The sequence below is a fragment of the Gymnodraco acuticeps genome, unplaced genomic scaffold, assembly GCF_902827175.1.
Source record: "Gymnodraco acuticeps unplaced genomic scaffold, fGymAcu1.1, whole genome shotgun sequence".
Lineage (NCBI taxonomy): Eukaryota > Metazoa > Chordata > Actinopteri > Perciformes > Bathydraconidae > Gymnodraco > Gymnodraco acuticeps.
In genome coordinates this window covers 260,955-278,951 of record NW_022991513.1, presented here as the reverse complement: position 1 = coordinate 278,951, position 17,997 = coordinate 260,955, and the positions used below count along the sequence as shown (strand labels likewise).

Here is a 17,997-nt window from a genome sequence, read left to right as displayed (position 1 = left end):
ACGTCCGAACCGTGACGGTACGGGACGAATACGGATACCGTTACACCCCTATTATCTAGATATTATAGCATAAAGAGGTCTATCTTTTGTTTGTATTATTTGTAAAGAAGAACTATCAAGATGTTTAGATGTTTGAGACCTGAATCTTACTTCATATTTGGTCTTAAACTTACTGGATGTGCATTTTCAAAGTTATAAACTATTATTCATATATGTAGTAGCGTAAATTATTACTGATTTTACCCCCAAGGCAGTTATTCTATTTTGTTTCTTCGTATTTATGTGTGTGTGTGTTTGTGACTGCTTGTGTTTTTTCTTTGTCTGCCAGCTGAAGAACTCTCTGAAGAACGATCTGTGTCTGGATCAGGGACCCGACAATGACAACGTGCCCATCCTGTATCTCTGTCACGGGATGACACCTCAGGTTAGAGCCCTCACACTCCGCACCACTTTTTCATGCAGCACACAGCATAAAGCCAGATTTACTGTCACCCTTTATATTTGATTTCCATCTTTTTTTGTATTTTATCAAAACCTGTTCCAACATGATCCAACCAAAATAAATCATTTGCTTTCACCTTGGATCAAACTCAGTAGTACAGTATACCTCACAAACCAGGACCACTTTTTTGTTTATTTCTCTTTACAAAACACTTTGTTTTAACTCACATCCTAACTGAGCCTACCATTTAAAAACATGTCATTCTATTGACATCAGGTAAAGTGAAATCCTGTTTTTGATTTAGTTAGCCTGTACCTGAACATATGTCTCTGTCCCCAGCTTTCTTTATACAGCCTGATAGACTTCAGGATTATTTGAACGGCTTCCTTCTGTTTTTTCATCAATCATGTCTTTAATACGGTGTATCTGGACTGCTTGTTCAGGACATCTCGTGGCCCAAATAATAGGCGGTTTAAGTATCTTCAAATGTTAGCACAGCTTGATTTGATCATTTACTTTCTCCAGCCTCTTCCAGCTCCCATCGATTCCTCTGTTCCATTATGTCTGGGAAGATTGTTTTCAGAGATTGTTTAACCTTGCCGTGACAGTTGTAAACGTGTCTTATAGAGTGAGGCTTGATCCCACATTATCCCTTTGGATTTAAATAAATCTATTGGATGTTTCACACTCATTACGCCTTCTATTGATATTTGGACCATAGTGCAAATTAAAACTAATTCAGGAGAAATCTGTATAATATTATGCAAACTTTGTAACACTTCTCCCTTAGTAAAATCAACTTCTGCAGCCTTTCTCAGACCCAGATAAGTTTAAAACGTACTTATTATACATCTGTTTTATGCTATAAATCTCTCGTAAATCCAGACATTTCAAACAAAGGATTGGAGTAGCACCGCCGTCCCTAATGAGATTAGGGATCTCCTCTGCAAGACAAATCTCGTCTGCTCTATTTTCTTGTTTCAGTGTTACATCATCTAGAGGAATTAAACCCTGGATTGCGTCTGTAATGACACACATACTGTACATAGCAAATGTTTGCTGGAGTAAGTGAAAATGTCACTGGCTTTGAAAGAGCTGCACTTTGTATCCAAGGTTCAGCGGTGAATGCAGTACATCAGCGTGCTCAAAGAAAATCGCACAGCCACACATGAAAGGAAAGGGGAGTACAAAGCTTACATTCAACACGGGTTGACTTTACAAAAGCATGTAGTCAGCAAACACACCGTACAGAGCTTCTGCTCATGTAGTAATAAAACATACCGACTTAAGCACAGCAACAAAAGAAAGCACAGTCAAACACCGCCTGGCAGGCTGTGCTGCTCCAAGAATGAGCAGTACAAATAAAATGTTCCCACTCGTCAGACTGTTTCACGTCTGGTGAGAAGGAGGCAGAGGGCTTTTGGGAAATATGAGACAAATAAGAGAAGAGTAAAAGTAAGAACAGCAGCTGTGTAGGCAAATATGGCCCTGCTCTTTTTGTTTTATTAAAATATAATATATTGAGGTGGATTACAGAAGATAACATCATAACCCAAGTCCCATGCACTCTGCGTATGAAATGTAAGAACCTCCACAGACAGTCTTAATTCTCTGCTCTGAAATCTAGCTTCCCTGTACTCTTGTTACACAAACTAATGTATGTGGCATCCTTTGTTTAAGGTTGCTAGTTGCAGAAGGAATACTGAGATCCGTTACTCAAATAAAAGTAGCAGTACAACAATGTGGTTATATTCAGAGTAGAAATCCTTCATTGAAAATTCTTTCTGGCTGCCATGTTGCAAACTGCTCAGACCTAGAACAAGAGGCAGTCGGTGGGGCAAGGCCAGATCCAGAGTTCCTCAGTGAGGGAGAAAGAGTAGATATGCTTTCTGCCCCTTTTCAGAATTTCTTTTTTATGTGGGAAACCCATGTGAAATAAAATATGAATCACAGCAAAGTGTTTTCACATACTTTCAAATGTGTCTAGAGGCAGGGGCGGACTGGCCATTGGGAATACCGGGAGTTTCCCCGGTGGGCCGGTGCTGTGTGTGGGCCGGAGGGCCAAAAAAAAAAAAACACATTTGTAAGTGTTCCGGCCACTCCCTTCTTTTTTTTTGCTTACCTAAATCCTACCGGCCCACATTTGTAAGTGTTCCGGCCCAGCCCAGCCCAGCCCAGTGGGGTGTGGCCAGGGTTGGGTTGTAACGGAATACATGTAACGGTGTTACGTAATCAGAATACAAAAATCAAGTAACTGTATTCAGCTCGCGTTACATTTGAAAAACGAGTAATCTGATTACAGTTACTTTCGTAAACCTGAAGTGAATACATTTTGGATTACTTATTGGAATTATTGATGGAAAGATTTCCTCACAACATTTAATATTCATTACTAAAGGTACAGCCGAATCATCACAGCGCACAAAACCGCGCAGATGGACCAAAAAGGGGAGCGTTTGAAAAAAATGTGCGGGTCCGCTCAGTGAAACAATAACAACGTAACATGGAGGAACAAAAGTCTGCGTTTAAATCGTGTGTGTGTGTGTGTGTGTGTGTGTGTAGAGGTGTGTGTGGTTAAAACACATCAGCCACACCGCTCTTTAGCCTTTCTAATGATTCTGAAGGTAAACACAGTGAAGGCGGTGCGTGAAAGGCGGTGCGTGAAAGGCGGTGCGTGAAAGGCGGTGCGCGCTCCTCTTCTCAGAAGCTGAGTTAACCCTCCCGCTGCCTCCTGGTGCTGCAGAGATGTCATGAAGTGAAGGAGGTTTTCTTTCTATAAAACAGCTGCGGGCAGCAGATACTGTGAGGGTCACAGACATTAATACATAGATCAAGGCAGACTGGTGCACACACTCTCCTGTTTTGCCAATCCGGTGCTTAAACAAATATAGCTCTACACCCCTGGCCGAAATGTCCTTAAAATGAATTCCGAGTTCGACATTTTAATTCATGTCCTGCCAACACTGGCAGGACAGAAGGCGACACGCCCTTTCTAAGCCATGTCCTCACATCCCAAGCTTTATCCCCAAAAGTTTATTATGTTGTTACAACAGGGTTCAGGGGGAGTGGCTGTACCCATAGGATAGAAAAGGGGGAAGTGACGTCTGACTCAGAGGTTGCGCGGCTGTGGAGAAGAACGTGTTGCCCACTTTCTGTTACTGAGTTTAGGCTAGTTAGCTAGCAGGTTTATTGTTTTGGGTGCAGTCACTTTTGCCTCCACTTGCTGTTCAAATAAATGTTGAAAGAAAAAGTTAATCTGTTTACAGTTCTGTTTTATATGGGTGTTGAAGAAGAAGAAGAAGATTTTTGATTTGATTTTTAAAACAAATTTTATTTGCATTTGTTTTAAACATACACCCACCCTGCAAAAGAGTCGGAACAAAACTAATACATTACACAATCAAATAAATAAATAAACAGATTTTCATGACTACCAAATAAATATCATTTGAAAACCCCATTTGAAAGCGTTTTACCCATTTAAAAACATCCTCTTTTACACACTTTAAAAACAAAAACTACACCTATCCTTTAAAACTTCAATATTAGAGAGTCATTCTCCCCCAGCGAGCACAGAACCTGCCCAACAGCCCACACATCCAGAAACCCCTGCAGATGATTGATCAGTGTATAGTACGCATGCTCCACCCTCAGACGCGCTGCCACCAACCCCCTCAGACAGAGCACTGCATCCGTCCATCCCACTCCAGCAAGTTGGTTCTTCCTACTTTTCCAGATTGCTAATTTTGCATTAGCAAACAAGAAATTCATCAATAGTAGGGTTTCTTTCTTTTTCAGGATGTATTTGGGGCCATGGACAAAAAGTGGTATGGAGAAAACCTCCCCGAACCCTTCCACCCACCCCTGTAACATTTTTGTAAGACCAGCCAATCGGGGACAGGACACGACTAAATGCTCCAATGTTTCTGCCATAAAACAGAACGGACAGCCTCCCCTTGTGCCTGGGTCAAAATGAGCTCTGTATTTGTTAGTGGCTATTGCACCGTGTATAATTCTCCATTGGATGTCAGCCATCCTTTTCTCAACCGGAGATTTATACAGGATCCGCCAGCTGCCCTGAGGGGAAGAGCCCAAGCCAAACACATCCGTCCACCTCGACTCTCTGACGCCTGCGAGCGAGCTGAGGTTTAACACCTTTACACAGCTAAGGTATAGCTTCTTCCCATTGCAGGAGGTGAACTTTGCAGGTGTTAGAGTCCCCAGTGATAGCAGGAGACCATCCTCCTCTCTCCATTCCCCCACCGCAGGACCCACACTCAAGGCAGGAAAAACATAATCATGTCCCTTTCTCCACTGGTCAGCCAGATCTGCATCCAGAGCAAAAGTCCGGTGGGATGGCGACAGCGACTGCCACACCTCATCTACCAAGTTCTCCAGAACTCGGGTTGATCGAATGCCCGTCACCTCAGCCAGTTTTTCTGTGGAGACCCCCGTCAAATGGCCAAGTTTTACCACTCCCGCTTCAATTAACGCATTTTTTAGGGTGGCTGAAGAGAAAAGGGTTCCAGAAAGAAAACCAGTGTCAAACAGTGGTTCCTCAAACAGCCACATCCCAGGCCGGGGGTCAGGTGGTCTGGTAAAACTCAGAATCTTCCAGGCATTGATGACTGAGCAGTAAAAAGGTGTAAGTCCAGTTATCTTGTACGCAGGGGCCTTCAGCAGAAACAGGTGTTTATCAAAACCAAAGCCCCCTGCCCTCCAGAGCAACAGCCGGGCCATAGCCAGCCAGCAGGGAGAGGCACCATACAGCAGCCGCTGAGCTGCCTGCAGTCTAAAAGCAGCAGTCCTTGCAGTAATGTCCACGAGGCCCTGGCCCCCCTCCGCCACAGGCAGGTACAGGACCGATGCTGGCCCCCAGTGATGACCCGACCAGAAGAAATCCACGAGGAGCCGCTGCAGCTGTTTCATGAGGCCCGGCGGTGGGGTTAACACCTGGAGTCTGTGCCACAGAGACGAGGAAACCAGATTGTTGGCTACAAGAACTCTTCCCCTGTAGGACAGCTGGGGTAGCAGCCATTTCCATTTGGCTAATTTTGCTTGCACCTTTCCCAGCAATCCCTCCCAGTTCTGTGCCACCATGTCCTCAGACCCCAACCAAACTCCCAGGACCTTTAAACCCTTGTTTCCCCAGCTAAGGTTACCAGGAAGACTGGGCCTATTTTCTAGACTCCACCGACCTACCAAAACTGCCTCACTCTTCTCCCAATTAACTTTGGCTGAAGCAGCCTTCCTATACAAAGCTAAACTGTCCTGTAGCTCCTGGATATCTCGCTGACCCTGGACAAAAACACTGACATCATCAGCATAAGCTGATACAACCACCGGGGGGGGCCTGAGCTGACTCTGGCAGACACAGGCCCCTCAGCCGGTTTCTAAGTCTGCACAAAAGCGGCTCGATGGCAATACTATATAATAGGCCTGAGATAGGGCAGCCCTGCCTGATCCCCCTTTTAACTGGTACAGGTCTACTCAGCCCTCCCCCCACCTTCACAACACAACATGCATCACTGTACAAACACTTCACCCAGGACAAAAAATGCTCCCCAACACCAAAAGCCTGCAATGTGGCAGCCAGAAACGTGTGATCCACACGATCAAACGCCTTCTCCTGGTCAATAGAAATGATACCAACATTTATATTATACAGTTTGCAAACATCAAAAGTGTCTCTCATCAAAAACAAATTGTCCACAATTGATCTGCCAGGGATACAATATGTCTGATCAGTACCGATAAGAAGTTCAATAAAACACTTCAGTCTGTTTGCTAAGACCTTTGACAGTATCTTATAGTCCGTACATAAGAGAGCCACAGGTCTCCAGTTCTTAAGCAGGGTTAGATCTCCTTTCTTAGGCAACAGTGAAATCACTGCACGCCTACAGGAAGCTGGAAGAGTCCCTTTCCCAAAGGACTCCATCAATACTTCCAGCAAGTCATGTCCCAGAATACTCCAGAAATGTTTAAAAAAGTCTGCAGGTAAACCGTCTATGCCCGGAGCCTTGCCGGAGGCCATCTGTGTCACCGCAGAGGTCAATTCCTCCAGCGTAATGTCAGAGCCCAGGGTGTCACTTTCGGCTGGACTCAGCTGTGGAAGACCCTGAAGAAGTTCATCAGCAGCTTCCACGTCACAACCTTCGGCTTTGAACAGGTCTGTGTAGAAGGACACTGCATGCCTCCTCATCTCAGCAGGTTCAGAGGTTACCTGTCCATCGGGGAGACGCAGACATACCATCTGCTTGCTTTGGCCCACAGACCTCTCCAGGTTGAAGAAAAAGGTGGTTGTTGCATCAATGTCTCTCATGGAAGTAAAACGGGCTCTGATCAGAGCTCCCTTGGCCTTCTCCTGAAGAAAACAGTTAAGCTGTTGTTGTTTTAGGAGGGACTGTTCTATATTTCGAGCAGACACACTATCTAACTCTCTGATCTCCCTCTCTAACTGCTCTATAGCTCTCCTAATGTTTGCAGTGGAGTAGGCTGTATACTGTTGGCAGAACACTCTAATCTGAGCCTTTCCTACCTCTCACCACTGACTCAGGGAGGGAAAAGATTCTTTCTTTGATTTCCAGTTGATCCAAAATAATTTAAAATTCTCACAAAAAGTCAAATCTTGTAAAATGTTAACATTAAACTGCCAGAACGATCTAGGTTTCTCTGTGTTGGATAAAACCAAATCTAAAGAAACTAGCTGATGGTCTGTAAAACCAACAGGTTGGATGTGACAGTTCACTGCACGAGTAATAGAAGAAGCAGACATGTAAAATCTGTCTAGCCTGGCTGCACTGACGCCCCCATCTAGCATTCTCATCCAGGTGTATTGTTTAACAGAGGGGTGCTTCGTCCTCCACACATCCACTAAGTCAGCCTCTCTTATCACCTGTGACAGTAAAAGGGACGACTGAGGATGCGGCTCCTGTCCTATTCTGTCTAAAGTGACATTAGTGCAAGCGTTCCAGTCCCCCCCCAGTATAACACACTCCCCCTGTACACTAGTGTCTAGCTCGTCTTTTAATAACTGAAACACAGATACACGTGCAGGGCCCTGATTGGGTGCATAAACATTAATAAAAGTGAAAAAGAACTCTAACAGTTCTACTTTCACCATCAAGGCTCTACCTGCCACTATCTCTGTGCTGGATAAAATCTTAACATTTAGAGAGGGGGAGAAAAAAACAGCTACTCCAGCACTAAGGTTTGAGCCATGACTGAGTACATACTGACCCCCCCACCACATTCCCCAGTCCGTCTCATTCAGGCTATCACTGTGCGTTTCCTGCAGAAATATCACATCTAATTTTTTCTGATTAAAGACCTCCAACACTAAAGCTCTTTTCTGTGCACTTCTACCCCCGTTAATGTTTAAAGAAGCAACCCTTAAAGCCTGCATTAGAGGAAGGAGACAGAGAAAAAGAACAGACAGGTACACACAGCAGAGAGGAGACACCCAGTGTTGCATGATTATTTTGAAACTATTTAGACCTTTTCAGTTTCCCCCCTTTTTTGCTTCCTTTCGTAACTTTTTTCATAGTAGTTACATGCTTCCTGAGACGATAGCGTCTCTTTTCATCCAGCAGGTCTAACCCTACAACTTTCTGAAGAGTGCTCACTGTATGAAGAAACTTGTTAGTGTCAGGGAAAAAGTCTCTCACTTCCACTGCCTTGCCAAAGGACTCATCTAAAAAGACATTAATCTCTTCCAAAGAATATATCTCTGTGTTCTGAGAGAGACTATCTGCAACTGAAACACAGTCAGAATCCCCCTCACCGTCTGTGTCCATCTCTGTCACCTCATTATTGTCTGCAGCCTGTTGAAGCTCTTTTTGCCTCCCAGAACCAGACGGCAGCTCCTGCTGTGTGCCAACAGCCTCCACCTGTCCCACAGCCCCGGTCCTCACCTGTCCTACTACATCATCTCCCACCCGTTTACCTGTTTCCACATTTTTTCCTCTCACACTCACCACACTCTCTACAGTCCCTGTTTCATCTCTCACGATATTCATCCCTACTTCATCCGCAGCCCCTGGGGCCCCGGCGGGTGCAACAGCAGCCCCCGCGACACCGGCCTCCGCGGCCGCCGACCCAGCGGCCGGCTCGGCGGCCCCGGACCTGGCCGCCCCGGGCTCGGCGGCCTCGGGCTCAGCGGCCCCGGGCTCCGCGGCCCCGGGCTCGGCGGCCCCGGGCTCGGCGGCCCCGGCGGCCCCGGACTCAGCCGCACCCGGCGGAGCGGCGTGCCGTCTCTGTGGACATGCAACACGTTTGTGACCCGACTCTCCGCACTCAAAACACTTTACGTTCCCTGAGCTCGCATACACCATATAAAAACCCTCTTCGTGCCTCACCCGGAAAGACACATCTAGTGTCTGAGTGGGACAATTCAGAAACATGAACACCTGTCTCCGCAGAGATTGGACATGTTTTAGCTTTTCATCCTTACACCCCAGAGCAACAGTGCGGAGAGTACTAGCAAACTTACCGAAACGCTTCAGCTCCCGTTCCAGCGCCTCATTCGGGATGAATGGCGGAACGCCAGACACAGTGATCCGCGTGGACGGTGTTGCCAACGGCGAAACTTGAATATATTCCTCGTTTACCATTAATCCGCTCTCAATAAGTTCCGTCACATATTTCTGGTCTTTCAAAAAGACCACGACCGCTTTGTTCATGCGGGAAGCATAGGAGATGTTTACATGACCGACCTGCTCCCCCACAGCCAGCAGCACCTGCTCCACTGTGCTTGCGGCCTGAGCCACCAAACGCACTCCGTGTCTCAGAGACACCGGCGGCGCCCCGAAGGACGCCATCCCCGCCACGAGGCACGGAAAAACACTCACGAAAAAGTATTAACCGTACGCGCAAAGAGTACAAATATCCCCACTGAAGATCATACAGTTAAAGAAACGATTGAAACAGAAACAAACGAAATACAAGTAAAAATCCCTCTTCCCTCTTCAAAAACACACCTCCACCACAGAAGAAGAAGAAGAAGAAGAATTGGGAGGGATGAAACCCTCTTTAATGGTCACACATGCAGAGCACACAGCACACACAGTGAAATGTGTTCTCTGCTTTTAACCCATCCTAGTACCAGGAGTCTAGTACTAGGAGCAGTGGGCAGCTATTGTACAGCGCCCACGGAGCAATGGGAGTGAGGGGGGAAGGGGGATGTCCGGTGCCTTACTCAAGGGCACCACGGCAGGGCAGGAGGTGAACTGGGACCTCTCCAAGTAGAAGTCCACACTCCAAATAGGTCTGGTCGGGGACTTGAACCGACTGACTGCCATAGATTTAGTCCCTAATGTTGCTCTCAAAATGGACCAGATTGATGCATTTAACTTCAACATTTAAAAAAAATCTTCCCGGGGGAGCTTGCCCCCGGACCCCCCTAAAGGAGGTGAGGTCCACCACCTGCCCACATCCCCTGTTAAATTGTCTCACCCACATTGAGGATGCTTCCTACGCCCATGTTTTATTCCATGTGTCAAGTCAGGCAAATTGGGTCAAAATGTTATTGCATCAATGATCTGTTAACATTAAAATCACTAAATATATGCCGTAACTATTTTGCTCTAGGCAACTCAAGGGCTCAGGTAATGTGATTACTATATGAATAATTGTCCAAAATAACATAAAATGCATAGGGTTTTTTGTTAAGTAACATACTTTCGTCGCCGGCCGGCCGATACATGCCGCGCATTAAGTGGGCCTGTCTGTCAATTAATCCCAGGGCCACTTTTTCCCCCCAGTCCGCCCCTGTCTAGAGGCAGACATTAAGTACAGCACTGGTGTAAATCAACTTGACTTTCTATTTCATATCATCATCATACAGTCCATCCTTGATTTTCACTCTATATTCTCTGCACCAAACTAAAGCCAGGGTTACACCAACAGACTCTGTGCATCGCTGTGGATGTCTGTAAATACAATCCACAAATGATATCTCGTTCTCCGTCTCGCTCTCATGCTTAATACAACCAAGCATTTTTCTTTTTGAATGCAGAACATTCTTCTGCTACTTTCCTGCAAATTATTTTCTTTTTTTGTCAGCTAAATATGTGCAAAAGTACTTAGGCAGGAGACTAGCAGAGAGGGAACAATTATGGGGAGAAAAATGTGTTTTCTCCACATTCCTGAATTAATGATGAGCTTCTTTTGTTTGCCTTTCCTTGTCCTTAATTTAGTCAGGATAGCTGTATAAATATGCATATTTAGTGTATGTAAATGTCTGTTTCATTATAGACGATTGAAGAGGAAGCCTCATTTGCTGCATAGTTTATTACCTGTATGGTCTTATACAGCTCTGGAGGGACCATTATCTAAATGTCAGCAGTCTGAAGATACAGCACAGTCTGTTCACAGCGGGATGTGGTGTTTCTTGCAGAATGTGTACTACACCAACACTCAGCAGCTCCACATCGGACTCCTCAGTCCCACCATTGACGACGACGACAACAAGTGCCTGGTGGACGTGAACAGCAGACCGCGCCTCATCGAGTGCAGCTACGCCGCGGCCAAACGCATGAAGCTCCACTGGCTCTTTTCTCAGGTGACTACCCATGAACACAGCGCCAAAACATGGTCAGAAAACAAGTTAACAAACCCTTTTCAATTCCATTCAGCCTCAGTAATGGTAAGGCAAGGCAAGGCAAGTTTATTTATATAGCACCTTTCAACACAAGGCAATTCAAAGTGCTTTACAAAAAACGAAAGACATTAAGAAAATGGCATTTAAAATCAGTCATTAAAAAGAAAAGATAATAAAAGAAACATTAAAAGAAAAAATACATGGATAAAAGTTACAGTGCAGTTTAAGATGTGAATAGTTCAATTAAAAGCAGCGGCAAAAAGAAAAGTCTTTAGTCTGGATTTAAAAGTAGTCAGAGTTGCAGCGGACCTGCAGCTTTCTGGGAGTTTGTTCCAGATATTTGGAGCATAATAACTGATGTAATGTGTTTAACGTGACAGGAAAACTCAAGTGTGGCGGTAGCTTTTAATCATGCAAGTGGTTTAAATTACTGTTTGACCAGAGTTCAGTTCTGTAACTCATTGAGACGTGAGGAGTCATTGAAAGTTAATGTAAGCTGGTGAATTTGATTTACTGCATGCTTTGATTTGGGCTCAAAATACTTCATATTGTCTGCTATGCTGTCAGTGCAGTGTTAATTATAAATGTTGTCCCTCGTTCAGCAATATACACGTAAAATCCCAAATGTGCTTATTATTAAACGCTTGTTATAACCAGTGCAGATTTATTTTAGCAGTGCTGGATTGGCAATACAGGCCACACATTTGTCCTTTTTATGTTTAACAGCGTAATGGACATATTATAAAGAGGTTTTACACTATATGTTTAAGCTAGACAATCATTTTTCTCTGATCTTATCAACACAAATATTAATAACTCTCGTTTATTATTTTCCACTATTGATAGGTTAACTAACCCCAGAATGGAAATAGCCCCTGAACTAATCTCCACTCAGAAATGTAATGAGTTTGCTTTATTCTTCACAGAAAAGATCTTAAAGATCAGGCAAGATATCAATTCCTCAATTCCGAGTCTTGACCCTATGTTCCCATTGCAAGGACAAATAATTAATGAAGCAAACATGTCAGAGTTTGTTCCAGTCAGCCATAAAACACTTGAAGACGTTATATTCCATCTAAAAACAACTACATGTAGTCTTGATAGTCTTCCGACAAACTTCTTTAAAAATGTCTATTGCTATATTGCCTCAGATGTACTGCAGATTGTGAACATGTCACTCCATTCAGGTGACTTCCCTAAGGGCTTGAAAACTGCAGTTATTAAGCCACTGCTAAAAAAAGAACACACTCGATACACTGATGATCAGTAATTACAGGCCAATTTCAAATTTACCATTTTTAAGCAAAATAATTGAAAAGGTTGTCTACCTTCAACTTAACAGTTTTTTGACCTCCAATAACATTTTAGACACCTTCCAATCTGGTTTTAGGTCTCGTCATAGCACAGAGACGGTTTTATTAAAGATTTTAAATGACATTCATTGTAATACCGACTGTGGGAAATCCACAGTTTTAGTTCTATTAGACCTCAGTGCGGCGTTTGACACCGTAGATCACAACATTTTAATAGAAAGACTAGAGAAATGGGTGGGTCTGTCTGGCACTGTCCTAAAATGGTTTACATCATATGTTGAAAACCGAGAGTATTTTGTTTCAATTGGTAGCTGTACATCAGACAGAACCAAAATGACTTGTGGAGTTCCCCAGGGGTCGATCCTCGGCACCCTTCTATTCAATTTATACATGCTGCCACTTGCTCAAATAATTAGAAATAACAACATTTCTTATCATAATTACGCGGATGACACCCAAATCTACATATCACTTTCCATAGATGAATACGGTCCAACTGATTTATTGATCACATGTCTAAAACAAATACATGACTGGATGTGCCGTAATTTCTTACAGCTTAACACAAAAAAAAACGAAGTAATTGTTTTTGGAACCAAAGAAGAAAGAATTAAAGTCTCTGCACACCTGGAATCACTATTACTCGAACCGAAAAGTCAAGCAAGAAACTTAGGTATAATTTTAGACTCTGACCTCAATTTTAACAGCCACATCAGGGCAATCAACAGATCAGCCTACTACCATCTAAAAAATATCTCGTGTATTAAAGACCTTATGTCCAAGCAAGACCTTGAAAAACTTGTCCATGCATTTGTTTTTAGCAACTACTGCAACAGCATCTTCACAGGCCTCACAAAAAAATCACTCCGTAAACTCCAACTAATTCAAAATGCTGCTGCCAGTGTTAACCCGGACAAAGAAAACAGATCACATCACTCCAGTGCTGAGATCACTGCATTGGCTTCCAGTTAGTGAGATAATTGACTTTAAGATTTTAATGCACACATATAAAGCACTAAACGGGCTAGGACCCAAATATATCAACGACCTCCTTCAGTGGTACGAACCCAGCAGACCCCTTAGGTCTTCAGGCGCAGGCCAGCTCACTGTTCCATTTGTGAGATCAAAGTGTGGGAAAGCAGCCTTCTGCATCTATGCTCCTAATGCATGGAACAAACTCCCAGAACATCTGAGAATGGCTAGCACTTTAGAATCATTTAAATCAGGTCTAAAAACATTTATTTTTAATATGGCTTTTCAAATTTAAATATTCAAATTTTCGAACTGTTAAACATGGTTTTCTTTCTTTTAATTAATTATTTTGTGTGTTTTGTATTTCTTCTCAATGTATTGTGTTTGCTCTGTTTGATCCTGTAAAGCACTTTGAATTGTATTACTGTATGAATTGTGCTATACAAATAAATTGCCTTGCCTTGCCTTGCCTAAGTATGTCACAAGTGTTCACGCTGAACTTTAAGTGGCTATTTTAGTTTATAATTTAGAGAGCAAGCCTCTGAAATATGACATCAATTATTGACAGTTTTGAATTCACACATGCAAAGTGTCAACTCAAACTTGAAATAGATTGCCTCAATGCAGCTCTAACAACTGTGGGGGACGCGTGCTTTTTTTTATAACAAAATATTGCAGAAAACCAAATTAAATGAAGATATTCTTAATCTTTTCCTAGGGAAATGTGAAGCATTTCCCTCACAAAGAAGGGATTTTGAGAAGATATTTAAATATGTGCTTGTATGTACTGTAAAGACTTGGCATGTCTTGGTACATGCCAGTTAGAAAACAAAGCACATGTTTAGTGGGTGGGATGGTATGGTTTGTTCGAGTTTTGTGAGTTCGTGGGTGAGCCTCTTTTTTACTGTTACAAATGCAGATTGTACGGTATATAGCATAATATGACAAAACTAGCAAAAACCATACCATCCTTAATCAAATAACAACCTTCCCACATGCTATGTTCACACATATTCATAAACCACCTCCTGGAGGCTTTTATAGGAAGCAGCATGAAGACGTTATACAGAACTTGGCTGAGTAAAACCCAGAAGATTTTATTAGTTACTGCAGCATTTATTCTAGGTACTAGTTTGGCTCGTTTCATTCCTGTGAATCCTCACCCACTATTTTGATTTATCGATTCTGAATAGGGAAGTCAACTTTGTTCAAGATCCAAAATAATAGAAATACATATCCGTTATTTGTAAGTCAATTTAAAATAAGAAAAATTCTGAATTGCTCTCGGGGTTAAAATTAAACAGGATAGGGAAATCTCAAGTGCATGGAGTTAATCTTTGTAAAAGTGCATTGTTCATATAAAAAAAAATGCTTGATATGAAAAGTTAACATATTTGTTGTTCATCATCTCTCCATGCCGCTGTAAAATGTGTCTCAATATTATAAAAAAAATAGAAGTGACGGATATTCAAATATTTTTACATTTCTTTATAGCTTTTGTTCAATAGAATGAGAATATTTCTCAGTCTGGCTTAAACAGGTGGTTTTAATGCATATTTCTTTATAAGCCTGAGGCTATAACGCTCAGGATCTCTCCTTCAGTGCACATTGCCAGCATCTGATCCAGCCATGCAAAACTTGGCCGTGGGGCTTCCCTCTGCGTCAAAATATCCAAATAATTGATTGTGTGGCAGTGACAACTAGTCTGGGTACTAATCTTTGCTCAACACATATTTTTAAAAAAAAAAAGTGTTATTTATATTTTCTTGAATGATAATCCAAAATCGGGCCTGCAAGAGACAGCTTAAAAATATTTATTTTTATTTTGGCCTTCGTCAACAGATGGGATGCTCAGTTGTCAATGAGATGGTCAAAATGTTATCACATTTTAGAATTAAATAATCCAATAATCTCTGCTGTTCCCAATTTAGCTGAAAGCTGCTGTAACCTACGGTGAGGATCTTAAAGGGTTCAGGCTTTATCTGATGCCTCTAAGAGTAAAAAAGGCCTTGATTGCCCCATTTACTCCTTTTATGGGCTGGCTCAGGACATCGCTACATAGTGGACCATAAATGCCCACTTTCAGCACTTATTACCAATCTGTTATCTATAAAATAAAATGTCTCTTGGACCTCACCGACAGGCCACTCTGAAAATATAGAAAGAATAATTTAGTTCAATCTTTACAACCTGTCCAATCTTAAAGTATTTTTCCCCCTCATCCCTCAGTGTTGGACCGAGCTCTCTCCAGACTCTATTGACTGCTGTAGGCCTGCTCTTCACTCACTTGCCCTCAGTCGGCCCTGATGCTGTAATGAGAAAATCCTGCCTCGTTTCATCAGGACATGCTGGATTATTTTGTGTATAGCTGATGTAGTCACTCTTTTCAGACTCTGGAGACAGCTGTCACCTTAAAGATTGTAAATTGTTGGTCCATTCAGTTATTTGTGGCACTATAGGTTTCAGGCATATTTCTCACTTGCCAATAATTTAAATCATTGGTTTAAAAATAAAATTGTAGAGGCTTTCGCTGGGGTGTTTTAGAAACCTTGCCTTTTCTCTCCTAGCGCAATACCAGATGTCTATTGTGTTCTAGTGTCACGTTTTCCTCTTCTCTTCTGAGCATTCTCTCAAAATCTAAGCCCTTGCTAGGAAGAAAGCTAATGACTACACTGCCAATGGTATTGAGGCTTTTTCCTTGAAACCATATTGATGCTATCTGGAGGGTCCAATGAGGATAGTTGTGCGATTGAGCCAAAACGCTCAGGGTGCTTCAGATGCATACACCTGTATCCATTCACAGCAGTGTGGGTTTAAGGGAGGCAAGTTATATTATGCACACAAATTGTTCTTCTGTAGCCCAGCACAATTTTCACCAGCCTGCTTTTATCTTTTCAGGGAGGATCCATTCAAAACAGGAAATCAAAGAGGTGCCTGGAGCTCGTAGTGAGCAGCGACAATGAGTTTGGCTACCAACTCACTCTGCAGAAATGCACCGGACAGAAATGGTTCATCACAAACGTGCTGTTTAGCAACGCCTTATGATCAACATCTGGCGGGGACACTGGAGTGAATGGATGGAGTTGCTTCTTTTGTGTACACATGGATTGTGTGAGATGATAGGAAACAGGAGTCCAACAGAAGAGCAGTGCATGGTTGAACACGGTCATTTTGAGCACCACGATGTCCTCCAATGAGACGAGTTGACATCACATGATAAATGTTAAACATTTTATTTTGCCTACAGGATCAGCCATAGTTGGCGGAATTTTGCAGATTTGACAAAGTAGTATATTTAGTATATTTTGTGGTAAATACAGTACAGTCAGATTTCGTTGACTTCAAAGATGTAATGGGTCCAATTATGTTTTTGTACTTTGTGCATAATTGCTACTGTGTAGCAGGCTTTCTGAACCTGTCCCTGCTGTAATTATTTTAAGTTAGTGTCTCAGGTTTGTAGGTTTGTTATGGGATTCAGCTGTAAAGTTGTGGGAAAATGTTGGAATAAATATGAAAATTATAGATAATTTTCTACATGTAAATATTTTGAATATTTGTTATATATAACATTAAATAACTGATGTTAACTACTGAGGGCAGTTTGTCTTTTGTTGTTGCACAAACATAATTTTGATTGACAACATTAGGATGTGGTTTGACAACACATTTACAGTCGGACAATAACAAAGTACAGAAAGCTGCAAGTTGCAGAGAACTAAACTGAACAAAGTTAGAACACAGGTTTCCTGACGCGATGTGCTGCGGTGGTTTGTGGCTGATGTAATTACTTATGACTTACTTAAGACTTGTCTCCTCCACAAGAAGGCGTAGCGTGAGCAGTACTCTGGCAGAGCAGCTGAAACTGGTCTTGTGTAGACATGCCACAGCATGGCATGCATCATTACCCTCTACATTATGAACTCTATATATAATTGCTCTGTAGTCTGTGAAATAAAATTGGAAGGTTAAAACTAGCATTTTTTTACCCTGCTGACTGGTTGTCATGTTGAAATGTTTTCTTCAAGTGCATTTGTTTAGTCTATTTTCATGTTCTTTTTAGTTGCAGTGTGTTAAACATAGGGGCCACCATTTGGCCTTAAAAGGGACATTTTATTAAATAAACAAAACTTGTGCATGGATACACAGCATTTAGAAAAGTGATGTTGTCAGTTTGTAATGACAAATGCAGGGGCAGAAACTGAGAAACGCGACTGCTTTCTGCTCTCGCTGTGGTGTGTACCTGGGGAGGAGACGAGTGGCACAGCCTGTTTTCAACATGCCAGTCCTCATTACCATCCATATTCAAGCAGAGTTCTGCAAACCATGGCATTAAATATACATGGGAACCCACTTTCATCAAAAGGACCTCCCTCACTAACACGTCCTAATGTATGCAATAAGAGCGCCTCTGCATGCTCAAACTTTTGAATGAAAGCAATTCAACAAAACAGTATTTCCATACGCATTTCTTACATCCTCTTTTAGTGGATCTCTGGTCCTGAGTCTGCTGGTGCTCAGTTTAAACATTTCCTTTAGCCATTAAATGACTGTTGATAGGGAGTCTGTGTACATCTGTTTAATATTCTATTATCATACATACATTTATCACCCTTGTTGATTTGGCAGTATCTTGGGCCACTAAATCACTTGAAATATATATATATACATAT

General features: G+C 42.5%; 1 protein-coding gene across 1 annotated transcript in view; it reads left to right on the top strand.

The window, feature by feature from the left end:
• The window catches only part of galnt18b (UDP-N-acetyl-alpha-D-galactosamine:polypeptide N-acetylgalactosaminyltransferase 18b), a 97,758-nt gene extending 80,839 nt beyond the window's left edge, over positions 1 to 16,919 (top strand). Inside the window, exons 9-11 of the mRNA XM_034197026.1 lie at positions 329 to 424; positions 10,839 to 11,003; positions 16,226 to 16,919. Coding sequence (XP_034052917.1) covers positions 329 to 424; positions 10,839 to 11,003; positions 16,226 to 16,372 — 408 coding nt within the window. The 3' untranslated portion in view covers positions 16,373 to 16,919. The remainder of the gene's footprint in view (positions 1 to 328; positions 425 to 10,838; positions 11,004 to 16,225) is intronic.
• The last annotated feature ends 1,078 nt before the right edge of the window (positions 16,920 to 17,997 follow it).